Consider the following 21,647-nt stretch of genomic DNA (forward strand, 5'->3'; position numbering starts at 1 on the left):
TATGTGTATTGTAAAAAAAAAACGATTTTTTAATAATACTTGTTGCTTTGTGACAAAATATACCATCTACAAAAATGTGTTTATGTAACATTCAATCTGCAATATTCATAATATCACATAATAATAAAAACAAGATTTAACGTTGTAGACACAACAATTTATTCAATAGTAATAAAAACAAAACTGATTAAAAAATTATGTTATTTCAGTACTTACAAAGCAACTTACATGAACAATATTTTGATAATTTGTTTTTATACCAACGATACGCTTGTAAACAAAAACATATTTATAAGTACAAAAGAGCCATATTTACATCTAATCTTCATACCAATTATGAGTAATTTAAACATTTTACGTTTTCTTGGGTCAGTTTTAACTGACTTCGGGTATAATAATTCAATTTAAAACTAAATACAAAATGTACAGCAAAATTGTATATTTTAATTGGAAAAACAATTTTTGAAGTTCGGATTAAGTTGAATTTTGTAAATTGTAGATTTTTGAATTATAACGTTTCTAAATTAAAAGGTTTCTAAATGTTTTCAAAAATAGGTTTAAATTATAAAAAAAAATTGTCAAAAAGTGGTCTAATAGTTTTAGAATTATGGAATTAGAACTAATTTAAATAGATTGTATTTTTTTTTGTGTTATCAATTTTACAGTGCAGTAGGACACGTCATTGGTAATATTAATAACATCATTGGGCTATTATAATAATTAACTAAGATAATATGTTTGCATCGGCTGCAATGGAAAAAAGATATTGGAGGAATATAGTTTTCAAACAAAATCTCTTTTTACTAAAATAATTTATATAGTATCCTAATATTAAATGTATAATTTATATTATTATCATTATTTAAGCCGAATGACTAGACTTATTGCTTAGATGCACTTCATGACGCTCTGAAAAGTATTGTGCTTCTATGGCTGTCTTTCCAACAGTCGAATATTCTGTTTTTTTATTTCCCAAACCGAAAAAACTGTTGCCGTCGACTTGTGGCAGACTGTAACGATTGTTTGGGTGGTCTACAAATGTTATTGCCATTTTCTGGGCAACAAAGGTCCGGCCAACAGTCAACGGTCGTCCGGCATTTCCGGGGAAAAGATCGTACCGTTTGGGCGGAGGCGGGCTGCATTGCAAGTACGGTTGGCTCGATCTCAGCTCTGCAAAAATAGTTTCAAAATAAAGCAGTATTATAGCAATGAAAACGATGAACTTATAATAATTTTGTTTTTTGCGTTGTAGTTGTTGCGATTAGGGTCAATGGCCCTTGTAAAATAATTTGTTTTTTTTAAATTATAATAAGGGCCTTGACTTTGAGATCATTAGCCACAAATTAAATAAATTTTTATATTTCGTTACTGTTATTTTGGTACCAGTTGACGGAAGTTTATAATGTTTAAATTTCAGCCAAATCTTAGAGGTTTTTTTCCCTTAAAAACAAAAAAATTTGACCTAATTTTCAGACCTAAAGCCACAAATTGAAACCTAATAAAATCAAGCGAAGTTAAGTACAAGTTTACCACCACTCAATAGGATTTATTATATTTTGTTGATATGTTGATAACTAAAAATACAGCAAGTAGGATTAGGTAAAAATTCTCTAATCATCATATAAATATATATTATATAAATACTACTACAATACCAACTGTAATACATCATCAAAATTGTATTAATATTTTTTAGGAGCTTACCACCAGCCAATACTGTTGAAATTTATCGAAGGCTTGAAAAAAATTACAAAATTTACAAAAGTTTAAGTATAACCAAACCATAACTGGAACATTACAAAAAAAATGGAAGTGGACCAGTTTCACGACAAGTAAAATTCCCGACAGGCTATTTCACCAAAATATTTTCCCCCAAATCCATTTCCCCGACACCCATTTTCCCGAATGGAGAATTCCCAACATTTATTTGTATTTTTATTAAGATAATAAAAACGGACCACTAAATTTACGTTCAAACAGTATTGTGAGCAATAGCTCGTAAGAAAGCCAATTCTTTGTTGTATTCCAGAAGAATGCCATTATTTAAGATTTCTTAGGTTTTCTTCGAACACTTCGTTTATTTCGATTCAATTCGACGAAATCAAAACCGCGCCCACAATTATTATTAATCTCACTAATCGAATTTGAAAAAAATAGGTACATTATATTCCAACCGTGTTTTAATAAAAGAAACGCAATGACATCTAGCGGCCAATTGATACCAAAACGTTAATTTGATCTTCTAGACACCAGACTTCGCTAAGCAATACTTACTGTGATACTACTAACTGCATAACTAATATAGTTTACTGCGTTTTTACTAAGGCAATTTTAACAATTAAAGCATACGTGGTATATTGAGCAGAATTTTCTAACAAATCAAATTGTCATACAAAAATAATTGTTTTCTCAATTTTGTAGGCGTATTTAAAATTAAAAATGATTTATATATTATACCGAAAACCATTAGATGATAATCCTTATTTTGGGTGTGAGTTGAACATTTGATCTCATAGTTGAAGTAAATTAATAACGAAAAAAGCGTTACCACACGGTGATGGGGTTGGGGGTGGGAATGAAGATGAGGATGGCCCAATTTCTCTATGAATTGTTTTAAACACTACAATATTAGCCAGAAACTTGATATTTTAATATACTAGCTTGCTGCTACTGCTTCTTAATATACTATATCATTATCTACAATTCCACCACTACCTAAATTTATTCGGTACTTCAACGAGACATGAAAATGCTCTTTCGTGGTTGCAGACTCGGCTGAAAAACTTTTTTAATTTGTTTCGCCTTTTCATTTAAATCAATACACGGTATATTCGTTTCGTTTTGTTTATTATTATTCGTTATTGAATTTATTTTTGCAGAATTCTGATTGTGGCTAGCTAAACAATACACTAACTTGCCCTACAAAATAAGTGATTGAAAGAATTTTTGAGTATTATATTTTGTGGGTTTTTCATTCAGATGTGAATAAAGGCAGTTGCAATAGTGGTAATGCAAAAAAAGGACAGTATACAAAAGTTAGGTGGGTCCGTGTTGTACGTGTTATTTTACTATCTGTGTATGTATTTTTGGTCTCGCCTTTTCCTCTGTAATACATTAACTGGCGTCAAACGGACAAAGCAAGTGTTACAGCCTAGTCCACAACAAAATAAAGGTTTACAGCTCTACAGGTAATGTACAAACCGGTGATAAACCGGCCTTGTATTAGGGTTAGCCGTAATATATATAATATATATGTTCGTTGTAATTTTCTATTTGTAAAAGAGGTAGGTGCTTACTTTTCGTAATGCTTTTCAGTAAATCGTTTCGCCAACTGGGCAACGGTATCCGACAGTACTTGTGGCCATTAATACCGCCATAACCGCAACATATCCTCGGCCAGCATTGCCTGTCTGTATCGCACAATTGTCTTGGGAAAACCGATGGCAGCTCGAACACCGGACAAGATTTACTGGACAGTTGAAAAATGTGCGCTAAAACAAAAGGAAAATGTTCCATAGATATTTCAACACGGTCTATATAATTTGATTTAATTCGTATGTAATAGTTAATATTTATTAATTCAATGATTTTACTCTTAACATGACAGCAAATATTTGTAGAGCCTCTTATATATAAATATAATCAGTAAACTTATTATGAACTTTCATATGATATACTAATTATTATTCCAACGGAACCAGATCTCATATTGCAGGATTGAAAGTTGAGATTTTGACTAACGATCGAATAAAAAAAAACTGCACCAATAAAAGGTTCATTTTGCTCGTCCCTCTTTATAATATCTGAGGATATTATTCTGTATAGAAATTATGATATTATATTAATATTTATTGATTTAATACATTTTTACATGTTGTGTTGTGTGAAAGATGTTATAAGTGAAAACAACATCTATATTAATTAATCGTAGGTATTTAAATGTTTTAAATTTGTAAATATATTTTTATATTTTACCTAATGTAATTTGACTGTATTACTAACAAGTGATAAACATATTTCTCTTTTAGAGCGTTATTCGATTAGGTAATGTTTTATATATGGTGTAAAATATATATAAATACAGTCTAATATCTAATCAAGATTTACATTTGTTCTGCATACATGTTCATGGTCCATAACCCTTTGATTTCTTATCTAGATAATTTTTAATTCATCTTTTCCCAACATACTTGTTACTTACTAATAACTCTAGTAATCCTATTTAATTATTTAAGTTTTGTATTTAATATCGACTTTTTTAAATGATAATAATTGGAAGAACACTCTATGGATATGATAAAACATATCCATGATTCAATGTTTTTCCGTGGTGTGGAGAAATTAACTATTATCTTGGAATGTGGTATCATGCATCTAAACTTAATTAAAAATAAATATTGCCAATTGTATTTACTGGTTATTTTTATTATCACTTTGCAGGGCATACAAGTTCCTAGTAGCGAGAACCACAAATTTTACAAATTTTTTTTGTTTCAGAGAAAATTGTGTGTGGATACAGCTGGTTGAGCTGGGATTATTACATGAAGGATCACGAGACTTAAAATTTTCACAAAAACCGTCATATAAATAGCTACAAATAGCTACAATTACAATTACATAGGCGCAATTAATAAATTTAAAGTATTTGATAAAAAAAAATATATTAATATAAAAAGTTAGTAAAAATAAAAACTAATACAAATACTTCAAAAAATCGAATTTTATGGATTTTTTGCCGTTCAGTATTAACCATTTTTTTTTTTTTTTTTTTTACTAGACATTTGTTCATAAGTATTGAATTTTTTCAATAAATATATATTATTTTAAATATTGGCGTTTTCATTTAAAAGTTGATGGCACTCTGGAAAACATTGTAAAAGGTTTTGGTAACTCATTATGTTGTACATTAGCACAAAAACAAATGTATGTTTAAAAATAGAAAAACTTAACAGTCACAATTATTTTACATTAAATGAATCACTCTGTATATTTTTATGTTTCGTTAAATTTATTTAATTTTTTTTTCCACGTTTTCAACGGAGTCATAAAATATCTGCTTTGTTTAAACGGAAACATTAACATATCATATTTTATTTGTTTGTATTGTTAAGTCCTAATGTACGCAGAACATTTTGGCGAAACATAACCACTAAACCGATGTAGGTTACAATATATTTTATTTTGTGGAATAAATTGTGATGATGTTTTTTGAAACTTATCATAAGCCGAGTAGGTACTGCGATTTTTATAATATTTTAAATAGTAATAAGAAAACGATTCAGTTATATTATATAGTGAAGTGTCTCTCGGGTGTCTTTTCCATCACACCCCTCCCCATTAATTTTAGAGTTAATAAAGTTTAAAGTTACGTCGGTAGCTGGTGGAGCACAGCTGTGTAAGGCTCATAGTTATTTACTTCATCCTTCCTCCGGTCCTAAATTTTACACTTTAATAACTTTACAATTAATTATTCAAAACTGGACGTGGACCAGTCCGAAAATTGTTAAAGTTAAAATTAAAATGTATTATTAAATATTACACTTATTATTACTAATTATTTTGCTTACAATATTACTTTACTAAAAAGTTAATAATTAAATGTGTAGGTAAACCTCTTTTACTTTAAATAATTATTATTATTGAAATAATTAAAACTATTATATTATGAATACCACAAATCCTAAACAAAATTTACATCCAGGCAAAAGTGTGAAATAAGTTTAATTTCTGGAGTACCTAATTAAGTTGTTTAAGTGTAGTTGTATATTTTCAAAAATATTTGTATTCTGATCTCCATTATTTAGGTAAAATATTTGAGTAGCTCTTTTTTATACTTATAAAAGCCAACATTAAATTTTAACTTTCTATTTTTTACACTACAATATGTCGAGTAAATACTCATTTGTACTTTATTATCTAGGGTTTATCTGTTTGAAGCGCAATCATTTAAAGTGTTGTGTGTATTTTAAAAGATAGTTTTACTATATTCGACAAATATCAATTGGTCGCATACCGGTTGTATTTACCATCACTTATCACAGTATCACATGTTTTTTAAGAAAACTTAATTTTTCGGTATTTGTTTTTTTTTTTTTAACGTGTGTCGCTTAAAATTAGTCGCGTCTAATCGCTTCCTTCACGTTAACCGAACAGCTCTACCTTTTCATCGCCTCGGAATTCGCTCCATAGGAGGTTATAATATTCAAATATAGGAGGTAACGTGACTGCATGATTTTTGTGTGTCGATAAGTGTATCGATCTAATTAAACGCGTTGTTTACAATGGGAAGAAATACAATGGCAATGCGTTTATGGAACACAAAAAAATTAGTATCAAAAAAAAAAAGCGTCAGCGCAGTTGAGACAGTGGGACCGAAGGCTATACTGAAATCGACCACAGTTGCTTAATCATAGTCTAGCTACAAGTAAATTTTACAAGTATATTTTCAGCAAAATATTGTAAATTTAAAAATGTACGTTTCCGTTCAAGTTAAAAACAATTTTAGAGTTCTAAAAAATATCGAAAAAGGTAAATATTTAGTAATTGTATGTAGTATAAACTACACATTAATCAAACATTTTCAAAAAAGTTATTGTCTTATTTTTAAAATAAAATATGCATGAATTCTTAAAATGGAACAATAATTTTTTTTAGTTATTTTTCAGCTTTGCCTAAAAAAGGTCCAATTAAATATCCTTAAGCTGTTTAATGATAAAAAATTATATTTTATATTCAAATCAAAAATATTGTTTTAAAAGGTTTTCTCGACTTTTAAATATCAAATTAATAAATAACGCTAATACCTTGTGTTTAGTTTTTATTTTAACTCACTAATAATAATTTCACTTAGTGTAATTTTTAATATTAAACAGTTTCTTCTTTGCTTAGTTTATCTTATGTTCATGGGAATATTTGAGTGAATGATTGGCAAAGTCCCAACGGTTTTTTTATTAGTGTTGTATTGATATTATTAGAACCTTTACATCGGTAAATTTGTATCGTTAAATATAATAAGCGTTTTAGTGGAAATCTTCATTTTTTTTTTTAACCAACATAAATAGCAACATGAAATTTGGAGTAACCAAAACTTATTGTATTGTATATGTTTTGTTAACTTATGCTATTTTAATTTTTCATGATAAATAGTTTTGTGAGTTCAATTCAGTACACAAAACTTAAAGCTTAAAGTACAAGGCAGTCAACTTGATAAATGTCACAAGTGTTATGTGCAATTAATTTGTGTGTGTCGTTAACTTCTTGGCCAAAGTCTAAAACGATGATTGAGTCGAACATTCAAACGTCATAGAAAAACATATATATTATGAGACAGTGACAGTAAGTAGGTACCTACCCATTGTAAAGGTGATTGGTGTACAAATTATTATGTATATCTTTGTTGTTGTAATTTGTTTTTTTTTTTAGCTTCTAATAACGATAATTATCATAATAAAATAATATACAAGACGAGAGGAGTGGTCGAACTAATAAGGATTTTTTTTTAAACAAGGATTTCGTAACGGCGTAGATACGGTCGACTACAACAGGTAAGGTCGTCTGAACTGATTGATATTATTACCGTCGTCGCTGTGTCCGACCTTCAGAGGTCGCGAGTAGGTTTTACAGTTGACCCCATGACGGTATTTTTTATTTTGAATTGTTTTTTTTTTATGCAAGCATAACCGTCGGATGTCCTTGTCGCAAAACAACACTGTACATCCGACCAGATAAACGAAACGTGGTGTATAATATGATTGCATGAATTGCATCAGTTGGATGTTCACGAAGCAGAGATAAAAAATATATTATTATGATAATTTCGCTTCCCAACAAGAAACAATAAAGTCTTGTCGACAACCGGACGACGTCGTTGGCGTTTTTTTGGTTTTAAAGCGTCATCGGTTTGCAGCTATGACCCAGTCATTGACCTTAAGAAAGATAGTGGACTGTAAATAATAATTATACTTTTTCATACTTTTTTAGTCACCGAAATGGGTCAAATTCGACTCCATTTATTTTTTATCTAGTGTTTTTGTATTTTTTAAATTTAATTTCACTCGCAACAACCGACTAAATAAGTCGAGTACTTAAAATGTTGTCATTTTGAACCTGTAAGTGCGTCATTTATCAATTATGATAATTTACTTTTAGTTGTTTTTTAAAACATAAATAATGGTCTTAAAGAAAAAGATGTGGCAAAATTAATAATGGAAAAGTTTCTAAAAATTTAGTTGGCTTATGTGTGTCTTGTGACAAACAGTTAGTGGAAAATTGCAAGACAGAAATTTACTGAGTTGGTTAAAAATCTAAGTGCAAAAATGAAAACTTCATGAATATGAAACTATTTTAAGGGGGAGATAAAGGTTTGAAGTCTTTGTTATTATAGACATATTAGTTGTGCCAATTTTTTTCTCAAATAAAATTTTTGTTAAACTTTAAAACTGAAATTGATTTGTTAAACAATTGTATTCATTTTAACAATAACAGAAGACACGTGGAGGTACAAACACTACAAAATGTATATGAATGACAAATGCTGGTTCTTGTCGGCTCCATTAAGTTGGCCCCCCCACATCGGAAATTTGAATTTCTTTAAACATCATCGGATTGTGCTACGATAGTGCTGGTTTGTGCCGAAAACCCCATCGTTAGTGCTCCCCCCGTTCCAAAGTTATACCGTTTTCAAAGTGGGGGGGCCATCTTAACGATAGCCCCCCCACATCGGAAATTTAAATTTTTTTAAACATAATCGGATTGTGCTACGTTAGTGCTGGTTTGTGCCGAAAATCCCATCGTTAGTGCTCCCCCCGTTCCAAAGTTATACCGTTTTCAAAGTGGGGGGGCCATCTTAACGATAGCCCCCCCACATCGGAAATTTGAATTTTTTTAAACATCATCGGATTGTGCTACGTTAGTGCTGGTTTGTGCCGAAAACCCCATCGTTAGTGCTCCCCCCGTTCCAAAGTTATAACGTTTTTAAAAACACATTGGTAATTACAATTGTTTTCAGTATAGCCGGGTTCTGCATTATAAAGTATATAACGTGTAAATAGTATATATAATTTTTTTACGTAATAGCTACCTAATTGTTTTATTATATTATGTTATTAACTGGTAAGTAAATGAATACATACATAATAGATATTTTTAAGAAAACTTATATTCAAATATAAAATTTATAAAGAATGTTTTTATTGCTATGAATATCATATAATATATGAAAAAAATATATTAATATATCGTGGAGATATATTATTTTTTTTATATTGGAATAATATTCTTATAACAATTTTATGATATTTTAAATGTTTTATAATTTGTTTGTGTTTTCCGGGATTATTTTATGACATTTATTATGTACTCCAAATAACAGATTGTACAAATGTATAATTTTATTTTAATTTAGTTATCAAAGTTATCAAAAAAATCATTCAATTGATATAAAAAAAATTTTAGGTTATAAAAGAGTCCTATTTTTATTTGATTAAAGTATTATTTTAATTGTGTGAATATTATGACATAATCAGTTTTTTTTATTTGTACTAAAGTATGATAAATGTTTTCATTTGACACATTGGTATGAAAATTTTATGTTTGCGTCAAAGTTGTCTTAAAAATATCTATTATGTATGTATTCATTTACTTACCTATTTAGAAGTTTATTTTTTTTTTTATCTAATATCTTTGAAAATTTCTTCATAATAACTGATGTGAATAACGATCGATTTAATGTGGGTGATTGTGTATACGTGTAATAAAGACGTTCTAAAAAGCTCTACGGTTGTAAAAACGAATAGTTTATTCATTTTTTGTGTATCAAACAACTTCATTAAAACAATTAATTATACAAAAATCAATTTTAAAATAACAAATAATTAAACTTTTACATTTTGCAATGCATTCTTATGGGATTAATAGTTTCTGTTGTTGCCTACTGTAGCGCTGAGTGTCCTAATGCACGGTGTCTTATAGAGAAAAATAATAATTAAATATTTTAAAGAATATATTATTTGAACTCAAATTTCATTTGTTTTTGATACAGCTAATTAATAGTTATCTTTCGTATAAGTACTTGCAGAAGCTTGTAGAGGCATAATATTTCACATTAAAGATACAAAGATGTTACGAAAAGTTCAATTCGCTTAAATAAATGTCATAAAATAATCCCGGAAAACACAAACAAATTATAAAACATTTAAAATATCATAAAATTGTTATAAGAATATTATTCCAATATAAAAAAAATAATATATCTCCACGATATATTAATATATTTTTTTTCATATATTATATGATATTCATAGCAATAAAAACATTCTTTATAAATTTTATATTTGAATATAAGTTTTCTTAAAAATATCTATTATGTATGTATTCATTTACTTACCAGTTAATAACATAATATAATAAAACAATTAGGTAGCTATTACGTAAAAAAATTATATATACTATTTACACGTTATATACTTTATAATGCAGAACCCGGCTATACTGAAAACAATTGTAATTACCAATGTGTTTTAAAAACGTTATAACTTTGGAACGGGGGGAGCACTAACGATGGGGTTTTCGGCACAAACCAGCACTAACGTAGCACAATCCGATGATGTTTAAAAAAATTCAAATTTCCGATGTGGGGGGGCTATCGTTAAGATGGCCCCCCCACTTTGAAAACGGTATAACTTTGGAACGGGGGGAGCACTAACGATGGGATTTTCGGCACAAACCAGCACTAACGTAGCACAATCCGATTATGTTTAAAGAAATTCAAATTTCCGATGTGGGGGGGCCAACTTAATGGAGCCGTTCTTGTCGAAAAATCCAGAAATAAAGACATTTTGTAACTGTTAATATTTTTTTAACATTTAAATGTCTAAGTTTATTATATTTCAGCGCGAGGTGTAACCACCGTATGATTTTTAGTAACAATAACGTATGCCCTACCTATGAAAAAACATATGATAAATCTGACAGGTATGCATGCCGAGCGACACCCGTGTACACGCCTAACTTAGGTTGGCTTCCAATATGTTTAGAAAATGCGTAGGAGGTAATTAGCAGTCTATTGATACTATATTATAATAACATATAAGTCAATACCTAAATAAAATGCACAATGTGCTCTACGTACAGAATGATCCAGTTTTTTGCAATTTTTCATTTGGGAATAAACAAAACGAAACACTTTGATATAAAGTACCTCCGTCTAGCGTTAAAATTGTGAATTCAAGATGAAAAATAAACAGCTGCAAATATTACTGTCGTTGAAACTATTTCATGTACTTTATTTTTGTCAATACAAAAATCCAATACAGTGGGGTCGGGGCATAGTGGGGAGCATACAGTGGGGTTAGGGTGGTTACAGGACCTATCCAGGAACTAGGTTACATATACGTGTAATCCACAACGGTAATCTCTCCAATTAACTAATTGCCAAGTTGGAGAAGATAGTTTCTTTAGGTACGACGTCAAATATATATACCGATTGTTAATTGAACAACTCTCAGTGCATAACTCGTATAAGGATATCGTTGGAACTTTGCCAAAGAAACTATTTGCACAAAGGTTTCCTTCCATTGAAATATCACCGTGAACATCACGATTCTCGAGTAAACTTATCTGTCGACAGTATATAATTAAAATATTAACTTGTTAAGGCTAAGTAAAAAGACACTTGTATGTTTCATTTCTCCCCACAACCTATTTCTACACACCTATTTGAACCATTAAATACAGTAGTTTTTTTTTTTTGAAGAATTTGTATCTATTTGATTTTTTTAGTAGGTAATTTATTTCATACAAAAATAACTGTACCATGAAATTAAAATTACCCTCGAGTGCTTGAGAAAAATCATCTTGGTAGAATAAAGCGTAGGGTATTAAATTTTCAATTACAAAAATATGGTATATACATTATGTTTTTATATGTCATGTGCATACAAAGGAAACCGTATTCCGAAACTCGCTTTGAAGTCTAGTCTTATTTAAAAACCAATTTTTGGAAAAAGCGAGGAGTTCAAACGCGAAAACGCACATTTGAGATTAAACGATTTCGTTAGGCACCAGAACATGTTATTTACTGTGCACAAAATCGTTTTCCCCTTAAAGGCAATTTCCGAGTACATATGTGAGACCAAAAAGAAAAAATAGTACACATAACGTGGGTAAGACACAAAAAACAGAAATGCCTCCAAAAAGAAAAACTACAAAATTGCAATTTTTCTATGAGAAAATTTGTGCCTTATACTTCATTACTCATTCTGTACACAACCACGTTTATTATAGTTTGTCCTCTTTAAAAATGTATAAACAGGGTATACAGGGTTATTGTACAATAGTATTGAGTACAGTAATTTGTAAAAAAAAAATATCGCTTTAGCCAAAAAAAGTTTCAACAAACAAAATTCTTCTAACTTTTTATTGCTATTTAATTCTTCAGTATGTAATATATTCTTAAAATATATATTTTCTTACCGTTAATAATACATTAAGAAGGATGTTTTACTAGAATTTTTTTCAGCACACAAAATGTTTTCGTCCAATTGTAACATAATACACACTTTGGTACACAATATAACCCTGTATATTATTTAAAAATTATCATAAATTCAAGTACGGCTTGGCGGAAACACTTAAACGTGTACACAGTAAATATACTGTGTACACATTGTTCGTACAAGAACAATGCTTTTGACACGCGTGCTCATGAATAAAGGAGGAATAATATAATATTACCAAAACGTACAGTTTATTAGATAACAATAGAAACATTATTAAACATGAATAGCCCCGAGGGCTTATTTTTTTGTTAAAGTATTTGCGTTATAAAATGTTTACAATAATAACCGTATAATTCATATTTTAATGCTTAAGTTCATTTTAAGGAACATTTTCACTCTGAATTATTTTATACATTTTTTTTTTTGCAATCCCGAGTGAGTTTTCTCGGTAGAGTCCAGTTGTCTTCGAGCAAACACAAATAATTTAATAAAAAGATTGACAGTCAATTGAAGAAAAAAGATTGTCCACGTGACAACTGCACTAAATCAAATTACACAGTCGATGTGTTTTAGTTTTAACTTGATGTATTTTGCCGAGAAAATCTGTGACGTTTTAAAAAAATAATAAATGAAGGGGCCAGTGGAGGATAAAGGTGCTAAATGACATATATTGAAAGTTCCATAGATTTTGTGTAAAGTAGCATTCCTGAACAATTTCAAAAATGACAGTTAACACCTTTGTCCTTCAAATATCCGTTTACCAGTTCGAGTTTAAAATGGTAAACAAAGTAAGTTACTACAAATTACAATCGCATATAATATTAAAATTGTTGATTACTAAATCGTCAAATTCTATAAAATATATAATAAGTTCATAGTTTGTTATTTCACTGAAGAGCGACGTTTTGGCTATTTTCGTTTTAAATTCATAATTTCTACTTAACACCTCCGCCCATTTATGCTGGTTTCAATGTAGTTTTATGGACAATTTTAATTTACCTATGAATGACAGCCGTTGCTTCTATCCGTCGCAACTAACTAGTCGGTAGTAAAAAAAAAATATTCTTATGTTATCAGTAAAGTTTTTAACAACTATTTTATAGTAACTTTTGGGCCAGCAATTTAGTTGCTTATAAATATTATTTACGATGTGTACTTCTAGAACATTAAAATTTCATCCAAAAAGTAAAAATTAAAATGTTTTTCACTATGTAAAAAGCATTTTCTAAAAACATTGTAAATCGTTTAAAGTTTTTGCCGTTTAAGTGTTCAATAATCTAATCATCATTTTTATCATCATCATTATCTTCTTCAGCTTCTCTACTCGTTTCCATAGCTCATCTAAAATACTTTAATTTCTCTACTCGTTTCACAAGTGTTGTTTAACAAATTATCATTATTATCGCGGTTTTCATGATTTTACACAAAGTTATACATTCCTTTTTTTATTTTAATTAGATTGTAATATTGTTTAACTATTGTATGAATCTCTTGAAAACTATTTTATGTAATACACTCGCAGGTCTCTTATGAGAAATAGCTAATCAAAATCACCGACTTGTAAGTATTTTGTCTGCTGTGGAAAAAGTAAAGTCAATGTTTACCACCCACTCGGAACGAAATCGAATAAATATTCCGTAATAGGGGTTAAAGAAAATGTGAATATTAATGGGGGAAAAAAAATACTTCAGTGAACAAGGAGAGTTAAAAAAAACTAAAATAGAGAATAAAAAAAACAATAATAATTCAACGTCACAGTTCAAACAAACCGACCCGGCATTTGTTCTTGTTGTTATTTTGTATGCAAACGCGGTTTGAGAGAAATATTTTACTTATCGAAACGTACTTACAATTTGTTTTATTTTAAAAACGAATATGTTTTCCCAGAATTATTCGTAACCCCATTTGTCCTTAGCACAAAAAAAAACCGTACACAATTGGATCAGCTAAAAACACCACCAAAACATTTTTACTACTTTTACTGTTTATTTTTTTTTCCGTTTCAATAAAACGATTTTTCAAGGGTTGATAAAAAAATGTATTACAAATTGACTGTTATTTGAGTGTGTATTATTTTCATCGGTAAAAGTCTGTGCATTGCTGTGGAAAAAAAAAATAACAGCCGCTTTTTTATAAATGATTAGATTTTAAAGTGATCAACAAAGCGAACGACTTTCTGGATAAGAAATCCATTTACTATCGAACAAACGTCAAACGCCAATAATACAAACCTGTTCTAAAATATTACATTAGCACGGTGATCCGTTAAAGGTCACAATTTTTTTGAAACAATTGCAATTTTGTAATTTTTTTTTTCTTATCTTACAACATACTCATATTATTATTATTATTTTAAATCTTACAAAAACTTAAACAATTTTACTACAATAAACGTTTTCTACATTGATAATACCAACCAAATAATATACTTTTAAGACCACCACACCAATTGTTTTTTTTTTTTAACACATATAGAACTTTTTATTTCTAATAAAATAGTCATTGGCTTAGATGGAACCTTTTTGTTCTAAAAGTAAATAGATTATTTAAAGTTCTATTGAATGCCATTTTGAAGTTATACAGAGCTTTTTTCCACTGAATATCTTCTTTAATTTTTAACGTATTCAGCTCTTTACTAACTAGAAAATTCACTTGACTTGTTAAATAAATAATTATCTGTCAAACATGTTCACTGATCTATTTGAAACTAACTTTAAAAGTTGTTAATTATTAAAATGCAGAACGGTAGACGTAGTGATGCTGTATATAGTCCACTTAAATCATTATTGGAACAATGAACAGAATATGTAATATAAGACTGCCCAACTGTTTTTAAAATTTTTTTTAATGACTTGATTTTATTTCTACCATATTTTCAAATCGGTAGATATAAAAAAACAAATCAATGAAAAGAAAAAATTGAATTATTCGGACACCTGTAAATCTAAAACTTTGGACATATTTTATCGTGCACACTAAAATATAAGTGTTTGTCCAATCGTTGCTGTCTAAGTGCTTTTTTTTTAGTATTTCGTATCATTTATTACGTCTTGTCGAATTTGATGAATACAGTAAACAGTACTATCTTCACAACATTTTTTGGATAGGAGAGGGGAAGGTGAGAGACAGGGGAAGGCTATGGGAAGGGCCACGAGAGGAGATGGGTTAGTGTATATTGTATAGAGGGACAAAGGCGCCATGAGACAAGATCCAATGGTAGTATTGCTTCGATGTAGAGATAGTATTTTATTTTTCTCAATTAATATTTCTTATTTGAATGCCAATGAATAATCATCACTTCAAAAACCTTCGACGAGCTGTCACCATTACGCTCTCAATTACAGCCATACCGAACGCTTTAGGACAACCAATATTTTAATCAAAAAAACTTATTAAACATAATCTTAGTGCTAAGTACTTGAAATACAAAATAAGTTTAAAAAAAAATAATATTTAACTGTCTTTTTGTATTTACGGCTAGGTTAGGTTAGGTTAGGCCTGTTGATGTTATCATCGGTTATGAATTTAGAATTAGGTTAGATCAATTTAAGGTAATTCTCAAGATTAGGAATTAGTACACAAAATGATCATTTCAAAAGTTTCGAATGGATTAAACTGAAAATATGAAGTCAGCTGTTTTCCCAATTGGTATTTCAAAAATATGTATTAGAAAGTATTATCAGAGATTTTAAAACGGCGCGCTTGAAAGATAATTTTGATTGTTGTGGAAATACCAATCGTTCCGAGGCGGGGAAAAAAAATTAATAATATTTCCGTTCTTAACTGGGTCAAGATAAAGAAATGACAAAGCACACAACACCATTAACCGTCATCAACGTAAGCAATGTAATCTTTTTTATACATTCCACCTAAAATAGAATAAAAAGGAATCAACAGCTAAATGTCGATTCTATAACCTTCAATTTGGTTTTTATAACATTAAAACAAAATACACTAAGGTTTTAACGCTAAGTTTTATGGTAGTGTTTCATTTTTACTTTAAGTTGAAAAATCAGTGTGTTCAACACTTTTCAACCGCAATTTATTACCTACCCACGTTAATATTACTATAAAAAACTTTATGTGTTTGAGCAATATTCACAATATTAGCGACCGAGTGACAGGTAACTTGTGAATATCAACATTTTAATAACTTTGCTACCATTTGTTAGCCATTGTAACGATTGTGTTGTTTTAATTTATCAAAATATACACTATATTATTACTAACTTATAACAAGTTTTTAAATAGTTCTTTTAAAATTAAAATAGTTTAAATATCTTATTTTCCAGTTAGCCAATTTCTATTTATGTACTAGATAATATTTGCAACTGATAGTAGTTGTTAAAAATTCCAATATTGCCTGCCTTGACATCTTATATTCGGTGTGCTATCTTTTGTTTTAAGTTTAACTAATGTCTAAATAAAATAATCCAAAATGAATAACACAGTTTTAAAAAGAAACCTTTCGTATGTTTAAAATTTTTTTTTAAAAAGTTACTTTTATATCACTTTGGTCAGTTAGTCACTTTTTTGTTCACTTTCAGTCCTGTAAAATCGTGAAGTTATTTTCATATGTAACAAAGTTAGATGCAAACAAACTGGATGCCAGTACAAAGCGATAACTTTCAAAGTTATTACAGTTTAAGACGTAGGACTAATATAGAGGTAAAAAAAAAAAAGACATAAAATCATTCGAAATTGTGTAAAGTACGTTTTTTCATTTTTAATAAATCATTCTGAACTATTAAGTTAAGCTAAATGTAATAGTTTTCAATAAAAAAAGTTTCAAAAGTCTGTAGAGTCCTGGAATTTACCGAGAAAATATTATTGAAAGTTTAAAAAATACTAAAACAACATTAACCGAAACGCTTCAAAAAAAAAAAAACTACAAAATTCTATCTAATTACTTTCAGAGAAAAAACAAAGGCATTCCACCTTACCACCCCGTTTGTGTGTTTTTTTTTTATTTGTCCTAATTTTTGATTGACAATAATATCTCTACTTAGCTTAGGTATTTTTTTTTACATATAATATAATACTTGCATACGTTTTTTAGTGGTCGTCCATTTGTCACCGTCGCCGTCACACTCGGATCCCTCGCAACTGATGGACACGTCTTCCAGGCTGTTCAACGATGAGTCGTCGACATCTGCACGGAAAATCACACACACACATAATAATGTCGTCTGAGAAAATTGTTGTTAATAAAAAATACAAATTGGGATGATAACCAAAAACGGAGAGATCCGTGGCCAACAAAGCCTAAGACCCTTATTTTTTTTCTACCAAGCACTGCGGTTACAAAGTTTTTGGTTTTTTATTTTTACAGGGTGGTCGACAACGGGGGGAGGGGGGGGTGTTTTTTTTTTACCGTTTTTGGGTTTCTCGCCGGGGCCGGTGGCTGTGGCTGAAGCGACCGAAAGCACTAACAGAATAATATAGCGGCGCATTGTGTTGTCAGACTTATCGGATGTCACTGTGGGCCGCGGCCGCGGTTTAACCGTCGACTCCTCCGCCGGTTTATTCCCTCCACGGGTACACACACACACACTATAAATATGATAATATACATTTTATATTGTACACATACAATATATATATATATGGATATTTTTTTATGAATGTAAAACGTACGTGCACGGTCACGGGGCACACGGACGCACACACTGTTATTATTGTGTACACGGTATTTACACGGGCGGTTGTTAGCCTCGGCGATGTGACGACGATCGGAAGGAACTTGCCCGAGGCAAAACGATATTACTGGTAATATTATCATTATCATTATTATTATTATCATCATTATCGCCGTTACTTACTACTACTAGTGCTACTGTTGTGTATTCGCCGAAGAGGTCGCAAGCGATTAACGTGTGTGTGTGGAATATATTAGTAGAATGTCAAAAGAAGAGTCTCTTGCAAGACGTTTGCGTGCGTGTCCGTGAAATATCCAATCCACGTGTGACCGCATAAAAAAAAAAAAAAAAAACAAAGTTCTTAGGTGGATTTTTTCACAAAACGAAATGATGTACACATTTTTAACAAAAACTAACATAAATTGGCATATTAGACGTAGACGACCGCTTTTGATAGTCAATGAAATTGAGAAACAAAAGGTGGTGCCTCGTTGACATTATTTTACCAACGACACGATAATATGATATTGCTTAAGTTTGTCGTCGATAAGTTTTACCAGCTATTGTACTGGCTACAAACACTATTGGATTTACATCAAAACGTTCCAAACAGAAACTTTATGGTTGTTCTATTTCTCAATAATTTTAAATAATGTTTTATTGACAAAAAATCGATACATTATGACATTCTGGATTTAATGACACAAAAATTAATAAAATCGATTCGATGAAAGTATGAAATACATTTTTTTATAGTAAAACAAATGCTTAATACAGTTTGATCTAAGTCCGTGGTTTGCGAGTACTACATAAAACTTAATACGGAGATGAAAAAGGGGGCTACGGACGATTTCCAGAAGGGTATTTTCTTTAAATTAATAAATAATGCTGTTTTTGGTATTTAGCTAAAACATATTAACATTAAGATAAATTAATCCATTTTTTTTTTGTTTACATTACAGATTCTTTAATATACAGGGTGATCGTGGTTACTGTGAACCACTCAAAATAATTTTGTCAGCGGTTTCATAATTCATAAAAACTCATAAATGATAAACAATATATTCAAAACCTATGAATGATTTTTCATTGAATTTCATTTGGTGGGTTACTGGATATAAATGTAGTTGGGCGATTAAATTTACTATAATCATTTACGAAAGTACCGTCACGTCGTATTTAATCTATAACATTCGATGGGGTGACAGGGGTGCACAATTTGACTTAAAAAACTACAGAAAAAAAAGTTTTTCAGCCGAGTCTGCTACCACGAAAGAGCATTTTCATGTCTCGTTGAAGAACCGAATAAATTTAGAGTAGTGGTGGAATTATAGATAATGATATAGTATATTAACAAGCGGTAACAAGCTGGAATATTAAAACGTCAAGTTTCTGGCTATAATTGTAGTGTTTATTGCTGGCTTAAAACAATTCATAGAGAAATTGGGCTCTTAAACTGTTTTGAATGTATTATTTAGTTCTAATTTGAACGTTAAACGTACAACGTATCTCTAATCTCTTATCTCCTATATCTTACCTCTATCCCCTACCCACTATCTCCTACCCCTATCTCCCACCCCTATCGCCAACCCCTATCTCCTACCCCCTATCTTATTATTTTGTTTTGCATGCTTATCTATTCGACAATAACCTGTGTTTGTGCATCTTTTTAATGTTTTGAAATTTGTAAATTTAAAGCGAGTTAAAAATATATTTAAAGAAAAGATGGAAAATATACTAGCCAAAATAGTACAAATGGAAGACGAAAGGGAGGATGTAAGACTATCCGGAAATAACAAAAAAAAGGAACAGGACTAAAAAATTAAGAAACTTAAAAAAACGAAATAATAGTAGCTGGTAGTTTTATATTTTTCTACAGTATTATAGATAGTTTCTTAATTACAACGGATTCTCATTACACATTACTTCACAATTCCTGAAGAAGCCAAGAGTCTTATAAGGATATATTTTTTCAACCAAATGAGGAAATTCAAGTAGAAATAAATAGTGATGGCATGAGGAGGAGGAATTTATCCTAAATTTTTTTTTTTTCATGAAAGTATATTATATTTTTGTATAAAAAAGTTATGTTATAATAATTTATAGAAATAATACATTTTGAAAAAAAAAATAGACCGTTCTTTTGCAAAAGGTGTTATTTCATTTCCGATTACATTTTTATCAAAATGTTGTATTTCCGTATATGTATCGTTATGTAACGTTATGTAACGAAATGTAACAACTAAAAAATTAGCAACGTAAATTCCTTGAACTATGAAATCACACATTTCACGTGACAAAATGGCAAAGTAAGCTGACAGAAGAACTGGATCTGTGTATTCTTATTTTTTGGATATTAGTAGCATTCATCGCTGCAATATTATCCACCCAGGCCTTTAATGTATATTTCAATTGTTGCCCATTCTAAGTACGTAATAGCAAATATATATGTAAAAATAATATTTCCTTCTATCCCGGATGTCAGACACCGGTGAACCTATATACACACATTATTTATATAAATATCTTTATATATATATTTTAGTCGACCGTTAATGTTGAAATAGCAAGGCTAAACATAGAAGTTACAAAATGCTAGCAAGTAGCTGGTAGTTTTTTTATTTTTCTACAGTGATATCATACATAGTTACCATCGCGGACCGCCAATACCCTGGACATGGCGCCCTATATTTTTGCTACAGTCGACCATCCGATGTCTCTTCCGATGACATCTTTTGTGTGCGTCCGTTTCTACTCCGCTTTGACCAACTTTTTCATCGTCCAACCAAGGTCAGAGAGATTATTAAAGAAATATGGATGATGGTGAATGGTTATAACAGGAGATCTTTAAGAGGGGATATCAGCGTGTGTGTTTAGCGTTTATTAAAATAATAATAATAACATTATAGCTTATAGCTTACAAATGATAACTAAATTACTGATATAATTTTATATATTACAATATATAGAATATGATACTCAAAATTGACCTATATTATATTATATTAAATACTAGTATAAATACTGGTTGTTAATCTGAATATGCGTTTCTATGCGTTTTATCGCGGTGTTTATAATATTCTGTATAATATTGTATTTATAATCCTTGTACGAACGATCTCGTTTTTGTATGAATCAAATGTACTCGTACAATCTCGGTAAAATGATTACAATTCACTCAATTTTTTCGATAATTGTTTTATCCATGTTTGGAGCAGTAAATTGTATAACTTTGTATTTTATTTAGCGACCTTAGTTTAGAGTAAAACATTTTGTAGCTTGCAGCTGAGAGTTAAGACATTGTGACCATCTCCACCCCACTATGCTCCGTCGCAATTATTTGCCCCGACCTCACTATACTGTTTTTTATAATACTTGAACGCATCTATAAATTAGGCATCAGACTACTTTTTTTTTCCAGTGATTTATATGTTATTTTTACACTTTCTATTGAGCGCGTATCGTGATGACATGATTAAATTTTATCATTCAAATGATTCAGCCCGCTCTT

The 21,647-nt window shown here is 29.9% G+C and overlaps 1 protein-coding gene across 1 annotated transcript; it reads right to left on the reverse strand.

Annotated features, from left to right (window-relative positions):
- Window positions 1-311: 311 nt before the first annotated feature.
- Window positions 312-18,196, reverse strand: LOC126847737 (uncharacterized). Its single transcript, XM_050588118.1, has 5 exons — window positions 18,135-18,196; window positions 17,872-18,050; window positions 17,548-17,649; window positions 3,297-3,491; window positions 312-1,170 (listed from the first exon to the last, which is right to left on the reverse strand). Exons 2-5 carry the CDS (start codon window positions 17,948-17,950, stop codon window positions 863-865), a joined length of 684 nt encoding a protein of 227 aa, XP_050444075.1. The 5' UTR covers window positions 17,951-18,050; window positions 18,135-18,196; the 3' UTR covers window positions 312-862.
- Between the last annotated feature and the right edge of the window lie 3,451 nt (window positions 18,197-21,647).

This window comes from Adelges cooleyi, unplaced genomic scaffold, assembly GCF_023614345.1.
Source record: "Adelges cooleyi isolate 19-005CV unplaced genomic scaffold, UGA_ACOO_1.1 ACOO_flye_CR_arks_rails_tigmint_CR_PRNA_118, whole genome shotgun sequence".
NCBI lineage: Eukaryota > Metazoa > Arthropoda > Insecta > Hemiptera > Adelgidae > Adelges > Adelges cooleyi.